The sequence below is a fragment of the Emydura macquarii genome, unplaced genomic scaffold (genome assembly GCF_026122565.2).
Source record: "Emydura macquarii macquarii isolate MOO-44397 ecotype Brisbane River unplaced genomic scaffold, CSIRO-AGI_Emac_v2 contig_1551, whole genome shotgun sequence".
Lineage (NCBI taxonomy): Eukaryota > Metazoa > Chordata > Testudines > Chelidae > Emydura > Emydura macquarii.
The window spans coordinates 19,640,898-19,658,383 of record NW_027131688.1 but is presented as its reverse complement, the minus strand read 5'-3'; the positions used below and the strand labels follow the sequence as shown (position 1 = coordinate 19,658,383).

Sequence of the window (17,486 nt, the reverse complement as noted above, 5' to 3'; positions counted from 1 at the left end):
CTGGACAGAAATTTTAAGTGTAGTCTCTAGAAAGTGTGTATTGATTTTGTTTTGTGTGTAACCCTCTCTGTTATCCTTACTGTCTCTTAAATCTTGATCTTTAATGATAAACTAATGATTGTAAATATATCTCAGTGCTGTGGTATTACATAATGAGGGCTGATCCTGAGTTTAATCATTCAAACTGCTGTATATGCTATTTTCTTGGGGACAGCATACCTGTGAGTGTTCAGATAAAGGGCTGAACACTTCAGTGGAATGCTTCAAAGGGGCCCTGGCACTGGGGTGCACCTATTGTTAACCTACAAGACAAAATATGGGCTGGCATAGTCTAGAGGAGATTGTTAGGGTGGCTAATCAACTGGATGTGTCAGGGACCTAACACCCAGTTAAGCACAAGCAAGTCTACCTCTCACTGGAGGCAGGAGGTAATAAGATGACTTTCAGTCCTGGGCACCCTAAGAACTATCATAGCATGGGATTCCCCCAGTGACTCTTCCCTCCTGGGAGTCAGCTGCAACCTAGTGGACTTCCTGAGCAGACAGTCTGTTACTGAGTAGGCACTGCGGAGGTCCATTATAGAGCTCATAAACCACTGTTGAGGAACCCCTGTTATAGACTTGTTCACCACCATCAACACTAAGTACCAGAACTCTTGTTCCAGAGGGCATATAAACCCAGAGTCATTACTGGATGCCTTCTTTCTGAAGTGGTTCTGAAGCCTTCTGTATACCTTTTCACCCTGGTCTCCAGGCTGATTTCCAAACTCAGAAGAAACAAAGCCACAACCATTCTCATAGCTCTGTGCTAGCCGAGGCAGTTTTTGCTAATAGGCCTGCCACAATTGACCAATCAGCTGCTGATCTGGCTCTTGGATTGCTCAACATGCTTTGAATACACCATTGCCAGAAACCCCATCCAGAACTCAAGTCACTGTGCTGCGTGTCTGTTGACTGATTGCATATCACAGAGAGAGACTGCTCCATACAGGTCAAGAAAATCCTGATACAGCACAGGAAAACATTGACTTTTTCATCTAAATGGAAATGGTTTTTTATATGGGTAGCCCAACATGGTCTGGACCTGATTCAGGCTTCAACACCGAAGATCCTCAGTTATTTGTTGCACTTCAAACTATCTGGCCTTTCATTCAGTTCTGTTAAGGTCTACCTCTCAGCAATTTCAGTTTGTCAGCCACCTGAACAATCATGCTCTTCCTTTTCTTGCTCAATATTATTGAAGTTCCTCAAAGAATTCTGACATACTTACCCAACAGTCAGAGAACCTGCTTTTGTACAGGACCTCAATATAGCCCTCCCTAAGGCTCCTAGAGCCTTCCTTTTGAACCTCTTTGGAATGTGCCTTACACTACTCATTCTGAAAATGATATTCCTAGTGGCTGTCACTTCAGCCAGAAGAGTGAGTGGACTTCAGATGGTTATGACTGAACCTCCCTATACAGCATTTTATAGGGATAAGTTGGTGATCATACCTCACCCAAAATTCATCCCCAGTGTGGTCTCATAATTTGATCTACCTATCTTTCTGAAACCACACTCTGCACTGGGGGAGGAAAAAAGTTGCACACATGAGATATGTCCAGGACTTTACTGTATTACCTTACAAACCGTTCAGACTGTCTCCCCATTTATTTTTGTGGCTATAGCTGGGTATTCTGAAAATCAGGCCATTTCCTCGCAGAGAATATCCAAATGGATGATGCAGTGTATCTCACTGTTCCCAGTTAGCTTGTGTAACCCTCCCACCAAACTTTAAGGCTCTCTCCACCAGAGCTCAAGTGACATCTTCCACCAGCTTCAGGAGTGTGCCAATATCAGTAAACTGCAAATCAGTGACCTGAAGTAACCCACTTGATCTCTGTCAAGCATTATGCTTTAGAAAGCTACAAGGTCCAATAACAAGTTTGCAAGAGCAGTTCTTCAGTCATCATTTGACTTAATGCAGCTGAGACTCCTCATTCCCGTCATCCTGAGGAGATATTACTTGCTAGTCACTTAGAGTGCTATCATTACTGATGCGTACTTGCAGAGTATTTACTCTGTAGTAACTCTGTTTCTTCAAGATGTTGTCAGCTTGAATCACACAACCCACTCTCCATCCCTGCTTTTGGAGTCCTCAGCTAACACAGGCTTTGAATTGATGGAGGGTTGCAGCTGCTCCATGCTTTAGGACCTCACACAGGATCATGAGGAGGCACAGAGCGCATGTGCAGCCCGATGGAGACTGCTAGACACAAAACTCCAATTTTGCATACATGTAAACATGAATTCTACTATCTACATGTGTCTCAACATCTTGAAGAACCACAGTTATGTAGGGTTAGGAACTGTTCTTTTCCTTCCTTGTCGTTCTGTATTTCTGATAGTATAAAGAGGCAGAACTTAAAGGATGAGATCCATTCCAGAAGCCACAGGGGGACAGTTAGGGTTTCTAATTCAGACACTTACAATCAAGAGGCTGATAAAAAAGAGATGAGTCCAAAGCTGGGGGATGGGGAAATACCCTCTCCTTTTCAAGCAGCTGGTTGTGTTTTAGGGAGAGGTAAATGGGCTTTTCACCTCTTGCCTTAAACTTTGCTGGCAATCCACTTGGTACACCCTCATCTTTTGTATCAGCGTCTGGCTAGTAGTTTAAGTCCTCAGGTGAGTAGGTGTCTGGTAAATGTTTCAATCCTTTCATTAGCCAGCTCATCACAGTTTATGAATGTGCTGCAAGATCTAGTTTGATATTACCAGTACTGCACCAAAGCACGCTTCACATGTTAACTCAGAAGGAGATCAAATGATTGATCCTACTTGGAAACCTCAGGTAGTGCAGAATGCAGTAACTCATCCATTTACAGGAGTGGGTCATTGAGAGCATCTTACACCTCTCCTCCATTAATTACACTGGCTTTCCATCTGTTTCTAGTGCAATTCAGGATGTTCTGACATGTATGTGGTTAGCTTTATATGGACATGGACCCTTTATCTTGTATAAATTGGGACCTCTAAAATAACAGTTCAGCTAAAATGCTTTTGAAGGGATATTAATATATGAAGGGAGGCTAGAAAATGGGTAGTTGAATATGTGTGTAATAGGTGTGGTCACGAATGGCTGCTGAAGACTTTCCTCTAAAATGGAAGGGCATATGGAGTATAAGCCTGCATACAAAAATCATCATGATATGAAATTACATTTTAATTTTAAAGGAAGGTTACATTAGAGACGAAGAGATAAGATTTTAAAATGACACCCACATGATGCAATGTATAAAAACAGTATGTATGCTACTAGAAATTGCCTGTTAGAGAAAAGAGAAGTATTAATTAAGATGCTAGACAAAAATTCCTAATTAGACATTATCCTATAAGAGCGAGAGTCGCTTCTGACTAACCGATATGACACGGTATCCAAACCAGAATATCTGTCTTGTATTTGAGACCTCAAAACTTTTTTTTAAATTGCTGATCCTTGCATAGAAAATTTTCATCATACCTTTTCAATTAGTTTTAGGAAATCTAGCCATTTCTGACTTAACACCTTCACTGTAAGCTTGTGTATTTGCAGAGCAATTCATTAAAGTGGTGCTTTGTCTATTAGTTTCCTAAGAAAACTTACCTTTAATTACCTTACCTCTTGTCTCTTTTGATAGTGTTTTTGTGTTTCAAGTCTTAGGAAGCCCATGATCTCTACAAAGCTATCCTGGTAAAACTGCTTTATACTAGATATGTTTTAAAGCATACCAGTCAATGCACTTAAACATTTGAAGGTTTATTGGAATGTGATATTGATTAAGCACTTGGATACCATGGTCATGAGCACAGTATTAAAACCTGTATAGAAGAAAATTCCACAACTTAATGAACAGTGTTTTTGAACTTAAGTATGAGACTAAGTACTTCCACTGGTGAGAATTAGTGACACTGTAATTACTGTCATAGTGGATACAAAATAAAACAAGTGCAGGTGAGATCTAGGACACTATTTATTTGTAACAAACTAAGGAAAAATTGAAAGAAACCAGCTTGTATGTAACTGCTGTTGTTTGACAAATCATTTTTACAAAATTTGAACTTATGCACTGATAAGTTTTAGATTCTTGAACATGCAAAAATCTGTGTGTGTGTGTGTGTGTGTGTGTGTGTTAGTTAGTTAAAGTATATTGCCCACAGTGCTTGTAGGTGGTTACCTCAAAACATACAACTTGACTAAACCTTACAACCATCATGATTTCAGTGTTAATTCTGTCAGGCCTTATTTTCTAATGATCAAATATACATGCAGTAGATAAACTATTCAGAAAAAGGTTCACTGATGATCTGACTTGACAAAACACTTGGGATATTTTTTCAGAATATACTAGAATGTGAGAAATTCCAAAGCATTAAATATATGAAAAATTATCCAGTTTAAATTAATTTAAATCTCTAATTTTACAAAGTCTTTTCAGAGTTATAAACATAAAGCATGGGGTTTTGTTAAATGCCTAAAGTGGAGGTGAGGTGCCCAACGTTTTGACTTTCAAAATCTAGAACTTTTTAAAATGGTTTGTCTCTTCTGCAAGTAGGGCCCATGTACCAAATCCTACAAAACTGCCATGGAAGTTTTCTTAGTGAACAAAACAGAATTTGTTGCTTAATGAATGGTAGTTGCTGTACAAGGCAAAGATTCATTTTGATAGCTGCATTTCAGTCTTAAGGAAAAAGTTCTTTTACTGAGAATCTGTGAAGTATATTACAATTTGTGGGGGGTAGTGTGTGAAATTATACATGAACTGTCTTTTTCTTAAAGATGGTCTAATGAGGGTAACTTTTTATGTAGTTTTTAAAAAAACAGGATAAAAACATTTTTTGTGTGTGCGCTTTGCAAGTCACCTTAAAATAGTAGTTTTCATGTTTAGGGGCTAAACTAACATTTGTTATTTCAGTCTGTTTAATATATGTACGTTTCAGATTTAAAGCACAAATTGGAATCTTGGACAAAGATTAATGCAGTTCAGAATGCATGTTTTTCCCCCTTAAATGCAGGCAATCAAAATTACATTGTGATGTGATTAATTGTGCACTGTAATATCTCTGAAACCTAGTGTTTGAGCTAATAGATGATAATACTTCTTGTCTCAGCATCCAGAGGAGTTATTCTTCGAGACAGCTGTTTAGAATGTTAGTAAATATTTATGTACCTCATAAAAGATTCAGTATCTTTTATGTCTTGTGCAGACATTGCACTACCCTTGTTCAAATCACTGCCTATTACTCTAATTTATTTATAGCCAATGTATCAAGGTCATTTGGCACTTTCTGTAAGGGTCTGATGTGGGGCTATACAATTACTGTAGAATGGCATTCAGAAGTTTTGCATTATGAATAATCAATAGTTTTTGCAGTCTTCTAGCACAACGTAGACTGGACTTAGTTTTGTTCACTAGACTGTATTTCAAATATCGGCACACTTCTACAAGTACAGTAGACTACCCCACCTCAATTCCTAAATCTCTTAATTGCACTTGTGAGTAGCAGTTTCACTTGCTGATTGGGAGGGTGGGGGGGAATCATTCTTTTTCACCATTGTAGGGTTGAAGCCTTCCCAAACTGCAGTGTTAGGCAGCTGTTTCATTAGATCCAGCTACTGCGCTTCTGAGAACAAAAATACAACAAACCAGGGCTACCATAGCAGTAGCAGACTAATTCAGTTAATCTGAAGGTCAAGCAAATATTTAATTAGTATATTTTTGGATGATTGTATTATAGACATAGAATTATCAGTAGAAACTTCACAATCTCATTTCTTTTACCTGTTTTGTGATATGGACACATTATTTATTGTCAGTATGTTTGTCTATGATGTAGGGAAATTTCATATTTAACTTCATAGTTGTGTTTCCCCCTCCCCCTTATTAACTTTTAAACATAATCTTTTTAACTAGTGAGAGAGAAAATATTCAGACCAAAATTAACTTGCTACCTCCTCAATGGTGAATTAGGATAGCCCCAAATCTGCATAAATATATTGTCAAGCTTAGCTGTTCAAAATTAAAGTGTTATAATTATCCAGAGTCTAATACAGTAATTATTTGATAGCTCAAACAATGCAGATTGTATGTACAATAACTTCCCAGTTTATTTACCTCTTCATGCACAAAAAAATGACCACATAAGATTGTAGAAGCAGGTTGCCTTCAAATGTTGTTTTCTCTTCTCTGTGTAAGAAAACTTCACACTGGAAAAACAGCAGTTTGACTTTTCTAGCACCTATTTATAAAGCATTGAAACTGGTGACTAAAATGTGCTTCAGATATAATATTACCCAGTGAAATTTGCCATATTGCTCCATGAAAATGGCACTTCTTTTCTGGGGGGAATAGCATTGCATATAATACTTGCCTTTCCTACACAATCGTCACAGCCCATTTACCAACTAAACCTCAAACACACCCAAAGAACAGAACGACCATAACACTCTCTCTCTCTTTCTCTCTGTCTCGCACACAGAGAGACAGATAATATGCATATTTAAAGATGAAACCTTAATTTTATAGCAGAACCTTCCAGAAAATATAGTAATATTAATTAATTCTGGGTCTCATCGGTATAATCCATAATTCCATATGTTATCAAATATATCTCCCTTGTCCTTTGTTTTCTAAATCATTTTCTCAAGCACTTGTTTTTCAAGTTGAATTGTCTTGGCTAATTTTGACAGGACTTGTCTGTCTTCACTGTAGTTTCAAGGTTATTATACACCCAAATATTTTACTCAAATATTATTTAAGCAGCCATTCTCTTATACAGATCCATAAAGACTGGTTCTGTTCTTTTTCAGGTGATAGAGAGACATTAGAATTCTGAATGTTTGCATTCCCAATTTAGGAGATTCTGAATGCCTCCACCCTGCTGCTTTGTGTCTCCAGATTGTGGATTTGTCGTGTTGCCTTCAAAAATTCCTCATTTCAGCTCCTTGGGTTGGTAATTCACACAGACCATTGATCTAAGAATCTGGATTACATCTGTTAGTGTTCGGTTTTAAAATCTGATTGCCTCCCTTTTAAACACCCAGGATTGAAGTAAATACATAGTTAAGAATATGTTTTTAGGATAATCAGAGTCTGGTCTGTAAGTCGTGACTGCTGCTTTAAATATGTTTCTGTCTGCACTGAATTTAAAACTTAATTCTAAACATCCATTCCTGGTCTCTTGAGGATTCCTGTTTTGTGTAGGTCAACTTACAAGCTGCTCTGTTGGACCAGATGCAGCTGCTGCTGGATTCACCTCTCCTAATTACAACTTTAATGTATTCTCTCAGAAATGTGTGCCAGTTTCTTCATTCTCTGACAACCCTGTTCCCCATAGTAACAAGTCATAACATCCATTTTGCATTTTGCTATTTAATTGAGCATACAAATTGTCCCCCATAGGAGAAACCCCAGTTAAATGACATACTCTATACAAAATAGTTCATTTATTTTTTCCACTCCAGGAGATGGACCATTTGCAGTGTCACTCACTTTATAACAAATTTGTTATATTTTCATATTATGTGGTACCATTTTGTACCAACAAATGACTGTTCAGCTGTCTCTCTTTATTATCTGGAATCCAATTAACTTTTGCTTCAGTGGTTAAAATGTACAGATCAGCAAAAACATTCTATTCTGTCAGTTGCCTGTCACTGTCTGTTTCTGTTATGGCACACCAGACTTGCCACCCTTTTTCTGCAGAATATGGGGACACTTTTGCATGCAGTTTGCTTTTGAAAATTTCAGCAATATCCCAAATATCTGAAAAACACAATCTTTAAAATCAGGCATTTCAAGGCTTCTCTAATGTGAAATGAAAATCTATAATGGCCAGATATCTTCTGCTACTTACCTTCATTTCCTTATTGCAAGAAGGGTTAAAGGTTTTTGCATTCAGTAGGGAAATAATTTTAGGGAGAAAGGGAGCATGTCAAACTATGGGAGTGGGCAAAAAGAAAAATCAGGTACTCGTTTTATTGTAACCGTTGATGCTAAAAACACAACTCATATGAGGTTACAGTACAGTATTTGCTCCTTGCAGCTTTGAGGGGCTTTCATTGTTTGAAAATTTAGCTAAATCGAAACATCCCATATACTTTTTCCTGTCTTTTCTTTCTGATGCATCTCTTTACAAGTCTTGCTTATGTTAAATTAGTATTCACTTTATTTTTAAAAAGCCAAACAAGATTTAAGAGTTTAACATAATTTTGACATGTATATGAAATATCTGAATGTGTTGGGTTTTAAAAAACATGATATTATGAGGCTGTTAGCTAAGGTTTCTCAGACAACAAAAGAAAGTTCACTTGTTTCACAAAATAACACATCTTATTACAATATTTGGTTAATCAGTGATTGATAAGCTTATTTGCTACACTGCCAAATATATGAATTTTAGTATAAAATACAGTTATTGAAACATAATGGTCAAGATTTTCAAAAGTGACTGATGGCTTTGAGTGCTCAACTTGAGACATCTTAAACTTGCCTAATGTTCAGAAGGCATGTGCTCAGCATTCTGGAATTATAGGCCCCTCTTAAAATACCTCAAGTTAGGTATCCAAAGTCATTCAGTTTTGAAAGTCTTGTTCAGTATATTTTGAGAATTTTAGTTTTGAGCAGTATGTGTAACTTGTGTAAAATCCTTTGCTGTAGTGGAGTATGGTTGTTTGATTTAAGCTGTCATCTTGAGGATTTCTTAACTATTAGTGGGGGTTTGCTGAAGTGGAATGATGATATTGCTTGGTATTCTTCCCCTCCTAGCTTCTACTATGTCAGTGTAGCAGGGTGTACTAAACATACAAATGTCACCTTGCTAGCTGCAGAGGAACAATTTGTCTGTTCTACAGTTACATTAATTTAGAGTGAATTGATATACGGGACATTTTGCTGAGGATCTGACCCTTAAAAGTGAAAGGATATTCTATGTCTTCTGTTTCTAATTCCACATCATGCTTTTGCTTCTCATTTTATTAACTGAAGATTTGACATATGAATCCCTTTTGCTTTTTAATTTTCATCTTTCTTATCCTCATGTAGTGTAAAATATTGCTTGTAATTGTTCCTCTTAATTCCTTTAAACAGTGAACTCCTGAATTCCCTCAAATAATTGTGTTTCATGAGCCAGTAACATAACAAAATGAAGAGGTGATTATAGTCATCTTCAAGCATTGTAATATTTAAGCCCTTTCTTACATAGTACAGAAACTGTTAGGTCTTTTTTAAATAGGACATTTAAAAACAATTACATTTAACAATTAGATGTGCCAACAGTTTCAAATCCATATGTAGCTTGAAATTAATATTGCTTTGACTAAAACTAGAATAATAAAATTAGGCTAATCTTAGAGTCCTGCTTTTGTTTTATGATGTAAAGGCAGTGTACTGTTCTGGCTGCTGGGAGGCAAGGTGTTCTTCCTCCTTTCCTCTCCTCTCTTAGTAACAAGAAAAAATTCTAGTGGTCGGTCAGTCACCTCCATGGACAAATGCAATTTCCTGTGTTTCAATGATTGTATGTATGTGGAAATATGTTGTGGCTGTTTCTGGCCCCCCCATCCCAGCTTCTATATGCCATTGAAAAGGAGCCACAGTGGGCCAGGGAGAATCTTCCAACGTAGAGCTGACAGATGTGGCCCCATACTGCCTCTCTTTATTAGCCCCAGCATAGAGGAAACAGTGGGGGTGGGAGGAGTTGTGTTTAACACCACAGGGATTATGGACTCCAGTACATGGACAACTGTGAATGAAGAGGTGGTTGTAAAATAGAGCAGCCCCTGTAGCTGCTCTAACTGATGCCAGGGACCACTTCTGGTCTCTGCAGCAACCCAGAACCCATATGAGAGACAAAGGTGATTTAAAAGAGTGAGCACAGAATCTGCCCTGTTGTTGGGCACTAGCTGGAAATCTTCTACCGTGTTTTGATATAATTTTGATTTTCTGTTCTTTTGCTTACAAAAGTATCTTAATGTAAACTTGGCACAGAGATAAAACGTTGAACTTTTGATATTCAGTGACAACATTTAGAAATAGTGTGTGCAGTGTGCTATATACAGTACACAGACACACAGATGTATTCTGAATAAACATCAATTCATGCCTCACTTAAATTTAAAAATGCACATGTATGTGGGCATTATTAAAATTAAAACATTAATATTCAGTTGATTGACTTTGTTGATTATTTTATTTTTGTGTTCACTGTTGTACTTTTTCATTACAGAATGTATGACAACATGTCCACAATGGTATATCTAAAGGAAGAGAGGTTGGAGAAGCTTACCCAAGATGAAATAATTTCTAAGACTAAGCAAGTGATTCAGGGACTAGAGGCACTGAAGAATGAACACAATTCCATTTTACAGAGCTTACTTGAGACACTGAAATGTTTGAAGAAAGATGATGAAACTAATCTGGTGGAAGAAAAATCAAACATGATTCGAAAGTCACTGGAAATGTTGGAACTTGGACTTAGTGAAGCACAGGTAAAATTGGAGCGGGAAAAACGATTTCAAGCTGTGACTGCAGTTAGGATATAAAAGCAAATGTATCTTTTGGGACTGTGCTTTTAGTTAGAGGTGTAGAACTGAACACTTGGAGATCAATTCTTTGACTTACGCAGAACTTACTAAAAATTAGCAGTGTCAGTTTGTGTTCATAAGTTGTTTTTAAACCTGATTATATCTTATAGGGAAAGAGGTTTATATAATTTTATAGAGTGACTGACAGTGGTGGTTTTAGTGCATTATGCAGCTAATTATGCATTGAGCCTTAAATCCTGATCCCATTGAAGTAAACACAAAGATGTTGTTCTTTGATTGACCTCAGTGAAACAAGAATTTTTATTTTGTATATATATGGGCTTTTGCGGCACTTTTCATGTAGCATCTGAGCACCCCACAGATGTTAATGATCCTCATAACAGCTCTGGAGAGTTAGGAAAATGTTATCCTCACTTTACATATGGGAAACAGAGGCACAGAGAAATTAACAAACTTGCCTAAAGTCATACAGAACTGGGAATAGAATTTCTTAGTCCCAATCCAGGGCTGCAATTGTAAAACCATCCTTTCTGTCCCTTGAACCTAGGATTATCTTTTTCTGTACTTGGTACTAGGGCATAAGGGTCTCTAATGTTCACCCAATGTTTTAGTAAAATTTAAAAATATAGTTTTGAGGGATGGCTAAGAATTGAGTACTGAATTCGAAGAATATTCCTTGTTTAAAAGAGAGAATTCCTCTACTGACTCCTGCGAAGTGGCTTGGTTGCAGAAAATGTTATTTTGGTGAAGGTAGGCTGAAGCTATAAAACTGATTTGTGTGTGTGTGGCTTCAAACTCTTTTCAAAATGTTTCTTTTCAAAATGCCCCTCTGCTTCAATTCGCAATATGTAAAATGAGGATAACAGTACACCCCTGTGAGATAGGGAAGTGTTTTGTGTTTGTATGTGTATAAGTAAATTCATTTATATTTATGTGACATAGACATTTTTTCTCTGAAGATAATACTCATTTTGCTAAAGAAGTAATCTAATTCTTCTTTCACTGTTCCACCTCCACCAAACTTTCTCTAGAGAGTTATAACATGCTACAATGAATTGATGTCTTTTGTAAACTTTCTCAATTCATTGTAGTATGTTATAAAACTGATACCTATAGGCATTGTGAAATGCACTGGGCAACATTTCTGCCTACCTTTCTCAACTATAATTGGAATTTTGCATGTGCAGATGAGCTAATTACTTAGCAATTTTTGCACACGTAAAATACAAATAAGTTCGGAAAGGCCTGCTAAAAATTTGATCTTGTATGTAGATGGACTGGTATGTGTAAATACTAAATATGAGCCTAAAATTGATAGTTTTTTTTTCTGAAAATGCATTCAATATATGAATACCTTTACCCTAAAGATACTCTTTAAAGAACGATACTATCTTCTGGAAAAACTGAAATTTTAGTTAACATGAATCTATTCAGGTTCTGAGATGCTGAAAGCTAACTTCGAGAGAACTTTAAGAGAAACCTTTTATGAAATCAAGGAAAGTGAGAACATAAATCAGGGTGGCAAACTCCTTTTCTGTGTATAGCCAGTTGACATCTTTAATTATATGTGAGCCAGGTTTACAAATTGAATGCCATAAACTGCCCTTGACCCATAGCAGGTTTCACACTGCTATCAGTGGGATATTTGCACAAACAATGAGGGTGAAATATGGTCCATACATAGTAGTTAGTAAAGTTACTTTTGCATTTAGCGGCATTAATGATGAAAAACCAGTGCAGGAGGCTTCTAGAGTTACTGCTCTTTTTCCTTTGTGTTGGGTGTGTGTATGCTCATTGACTTGTTTTGTGTGAACAGTTGTACATAATTGAATGTGCAAATTAGATGTGCAATTGCACACCTAGATTATTCGAGTACTATAATTATTTCCCCTTGAAGCATTATTAGGCTGGGAGAATTAATACCTTATTGAGATGAATGGGGCAGTTCATAAATCTACCCTCTGACAGTTTGAAATAGTTACTCAACTACAGCTCTGTTTAGGGTCCCATTTGGAAGATATTTTTGGATCCATAAGGGCTAGAAACTTAACATGTATATTAAAATGGAAGCTTGCATTTTGCAGAATGAATTTTTCATGGAGGCTGGATAACATCATCAATTAGGATTTAACATTTGCATTTCACATTCTGGTTTGCAATCTTACTGTTGCATTTACATAGGTTTTTGCATGTGTGTTAAGTTCTTCCGATATAGCTGGACAAAAGTCACACGAAACAGGATACTGGATGTGATTTAATTAGGCTGCAACTTTATTCCTAAATGTCTGGGAATATCTGGCTGAAAAAACTGCATTGCAGAATTCCCTAATCATTTACATATATGTGGGGGCTGCTGTCAGCATTCCCTCTTCACACATCCTGGTTCCCAGTGAACCTACTCCTGGGACCTCACCATCACCCACTTTGAATGAGAGTTAAGGGGGCTATAAAGGAGGGGAGGGATTGATTCCCTGCCATTCCTGTCATGGGAGTTATGAAACCTCTATCCCCCATTCTCCCATTTCTGCTTCTTTAAATAATACCTCTTTTAAATCCTTAATCAATCCATTTTATCTGATCACCTTATCCCCGCCTTATGGAGTACCTGCACTGGACATCCACCCCAAGCTTACTTATAATGAGTTGCGACATCATAGCCCAATCTGAGTTTCACTTTTTTTGTTCCAACTAAGCCCCAGATTCACTGTGGGGAAGACTTAAAAGAAACCCACCTCACGTTGGCCAATCTGGCAGTGAGAGGGAAAAATTCCTTCCCAGCCTCCCAAGAAAGGAGCGACTAGCATAATGCCCACAGTGGATCATGACGAAACATGGTATTTTAACTACTTCCAAGGGTGGCAGGGTGGGTGCTGCTCCACCTAGTTCAGGTAAAAGAGGGTTTTGCATCGCGTGGACATAAATTGTCCCCTTTCTTTTCTGGTCAGCTGGTGGGGATGATTCAGCGTTCCCATGCTGACCTGGTATGAAGCTGCCATAACAAGTAATTCTGTGGCTGTGTAGCCCTTAAAGGGGCCACACACCTTTTCTGACAAGACAGAAAACAGCCTACACCACTTAAAGTGCGGTGAGTTATCAAAGTACATTACTGTAAACAGCAGTCAAGGTTGCGAACCTCTATAAGATATTGTATGTTACATCAATAAAAGCAGTCACAGAATAGGGGTAAGAATTTCTTCAGATTAGTCTAGGTGAGCAGATAGCAAAGATGGCAGAAGTAGAGAAAAATCAAGTACCAAATTGAAGTTATGAAAGTGGCCAGATATCAGGGTGGATTGATTTAAATCAAGGCAATTTAAATCACCAAGAAAATCATTGATTTAAATCAAGTTTCCCAGTGATACTTCACATATTTCTTAAACAATGGTGCGAATCTGATCACTAGAACATGTTAATTTACAACTCAGTACAGCATTTTACAACATCTAGGAGGGTATACTTCGTGTAATTTTTTAGATAATTTAATTTTTATTAATTTAGGAAATAGTACATAATACTCATTCTGTGTCAAGCTGCAGTTGCAGCAGCAGTATATTAGGAATGGTAAGAACTAAATCACACACACAAACACAATAGCACTTATATTTTATTAAACTAAATCTTAAATGTTACATAAATGTTTCACATTTGAGTTGCAGCAGTCTTCTGAGTTGCTGGCTGATGGCTGTCCTTAGACTCTTTATTTTTTTAATTTTTAAAATTTTATTAACTCCAACAGACCAAGTCATCACAACACTAAACGCATGATGTCCTTAAAACTTCTACAACTAGCTCTCATCTTCCCCACTCCAACTGTCATTTTTATTCATAGACTGAAACAGAAATACGAGTTTTCCTGCTTTTTCAGCTCCCAGTTGATTTCTTAGCTTTGAGTGAATAATACCAAACGATGAAAATATTCTCTCTGTGCCTGCAGAGGAAGCTACTGCTGTAAAAAGTTGGCTTAGCAATTGAAGGAACTCTGTTTCAAGGTGCCTGACTGATGATTTCCACCAATTCAGGGGAGTGACTTTGTTCAAAACATCATCAATAAACATGTACTGTTTAAATGGTTCCGCTCCAGCCCTCAAATTTATTATGACTGGCATAATTGAGGAGTGATTTTGAGATGCCCATACCATGGCAGCAGCATCTTCTTCAGAAGTTAGGTGTCTATCTTTATATCTGGGGTCGAGAATGTTCGCAAGAAAATGAGGTGGAGTTTATGCTTGATCCATTCGCTTCTTTATTGCCTGCTGTTTAACTTTCTGGTGAGGTATTTCTTTCTTCAATGTCTCAAAGTGTCTTCCAAATTTTGACAGCATCAGCAATGCAGCAACAATTTCTCTGAAGTTTGTTTAAGGCTATGGATATAGGCTTCAGTATACTGAGCATATCCTCTACATTCCTCTTTAATCCAATATTAAGATACTTTGGATGAGATACTTCCATCTATTTGATCACAGTTTTCTTCACAAAGTTTTATGCGAATAGGCCAGTTGTTAATAAATTGTTTTGAACAATCAACCACAGAATTCCATCGAACATCTTGAGGGAGAATTAGTTTGGATCATCCTGCTCTCTTCAGCGAAGCTGAAGCAAAATGGTTGTTACAGAAGTATTTTGCAGCTTCAGCAACGTTTTCTTTTATTCCTGGAGCAGACATACTTAAGTCTTTCGCTAAAAGAGGCATTAAATGGGCACTGCAGCCATATGTTATTAAGGAGCATCCTTTCATTTCTTCTTCTAAGTATCTTCTCATCTTTGCCATGCAGCAAAGTGAATAATACCAAAGGATGAAAATATTCTCTGTGCCTTTAAGACAGCGTCTTAACTAACTCCTCTGCCTTGCTTGGCCCAGCTCCACCACCACATAAACACAGAACAACAACAATCCTGTTCAGCCTATGTCTTTCTTTGCACATATGACTTTAGTCTGCTGAGAAACAGAAACTGAAACAGAAACTGAAAGCCCAGAACTTTCAAGAAACGAGAGCTGGTAGTTAGGCAGGACAGACTAGAACCATTAATTTATTTTTATGAGACTGTAAGTGTAGGTTTAGCATGTTTGTATTGAGATTTAATTGTAACTTATTTTTTAAACGAGAGAGAAATTTAGTAATTTATTGATGATTTTAAAAAAAAATTAAAAAATCCGATTTCTAAAATTAAAAAAAAAAAAAAAAAGAAAATCTGATTTTTAGCCACCCTGCCAGATATAGACATTAACAGATTTCACAACTACAGTGGGTGCTAGGCATGAAAAGCCTTATATGTTAACACTAACAGAATGCACTGTACAGGAAGAATGTCTTGTAATTTCTTGTGCTTTTTAGGTAATGATGGCCTTGTCAAATCACTTAAATGCAGTGGAGTCAGAGAAGCAGAAATTGCGTGCTCAGGTTCGCCGGCTATGTCAGGAAAATCAGTGGCTGCGAGATGAACTAGCCAGTACCCAACAAAAATTACAGAAGAGTGAGCAGTCTGTGGCTCAGCTGGAGGAAGAAAAAAAACACCTGGAATTCATGAATCAGTTAAAAAAATATGATGATGATATTTCTCCCTCAGTAAGTAGATGTACATTAAAAAGCATTGTACATTACTCTGCATGTTTCCTCTTGTTAGTTTCTTCTAAGCTGCCAAGGAGCTTTTTATCCCGGATATGAATTTATAGCCGTTGAAACAGGCATTTTATGTATAGGCTTTAATTTGTTTATAGATTGGTTTCTTCATATATTGTCCTAATCTTACATAGTTTATACATTCACACAGTAGAGAACTGCTTTCCAGAATCTTCTTTATTTCAGAAAGACATACATTTTACAGGTGGTAGAGTAACTACACTGTAGACTTGAGGTGGGAAATGTCCAGTGTATAGTAGAAGACTTATACCTAGCAACACACTAGATTAAAAATCTGCTTTGTGAAATTATCTTCAGAAAGCCATAAAATGTCTGTTTAAACTGCATAATAAAAGGAAAATTGAGGATAAGCTGTGTAAATTGTTGTTGGTATAAAAGGAGACTACATTATTTGGAGCAGTCTAGAAGATAATTTTGACTTAGACAGTAGTATCGCTATTTTTTGTTGTTTGATATTTATATTAGGACCAGAGGCTATAGTCGGGAAAGGGACCCCATTGTGTAAGACATTGTGAAAACACAGACACGATCCCTGTTTTTTACAGTTTAAGAAGGCAAGTGACATATGAAGGGTGGGGAAGATAGGAGTGCAAGTAAATATGTACAGTTTTAATATACATATGTATACCCTTGGAATGGTGTTTTTTTGTCATTTTAAATAAAGTAAGTGCTTGGTAACCTGTCTACCCCTCTAGCCATCATGCGTTGATTTACAGGCATTATCACAGAAATAGATCTCATCTTGTAAGTTGTTACATTTTAGATGGTTTCTTGTCTATTTCAATTAATTGTTTTATTTTCTCCCAACTTATTATTGCAGCAATGTAGGTGTTTGAAAATGCATGCCTTTAGATATGCTAACCAACTGCTTTCTAGCACAATGTGAATACAGTGAATTGTTTTAGTCAGGTAATCAGCTGCATGCAATTCAGGGAAATTTAAAAAGTTAAAACTTTTAAAAATAGCCAGTGGAGGCTAGTTTTTTTGGGTCTTGATACAGAATTCTTTTCTTAAGAATATGGGATAAAACCTAAATAATTTAACATGCTAAACAAGGAACTTTAGGATATTTTATCTGTTAGACAGGATAAAATACCCTACTACTTCCATGTTTTGGAGTGAAAAAAACAAAACAAAAAAAACCCTTGGAGTTTGGCAGGCACATAACGTGAGGCCAGAAGTGCTCCTTTTCTTGCTGTCATAAAAATCCACATAGATCAGGCTGATTTATAAGCCTCTGAAAATTGTAGATCTTGTAAGTGTCTTGTTGCTAAAATCTGTGGACCATCC

General features: G+C 37.0%; 1 protein-coding gene across 6 annotated transcripts in view; it reads left to right on the top strand.

The window, feature by feature from the left end:
- Positions 1 to 17,486, top strand: part of KLC1 (kinesin light chain 1) — a 78,060-nt gene that overhangs the window by 9,801 nt on the left and 50,773 nt on the right. For all 6 annotated transcript variants that reach the window (XM_067554993.1, XM_067554991.1, XM_067554992.1 and 3 more), the window contains exons 2-3: positions 10,239 to 10,500; positions 15,891 to 16,121. In XM_067554993.1, coding sequence (XP_067411094.1) covers positions 10,240 to 10,500; positions 15,891 to 16,121 — 492 coding nt within the window. In that variant the 5' untranslated portion in view covers position 10,239. The remainder of the gene's footprint in view (positions 1 to 10,238; positions 10,501 to 15,890; positions 16,122 to 17,486) is intronic.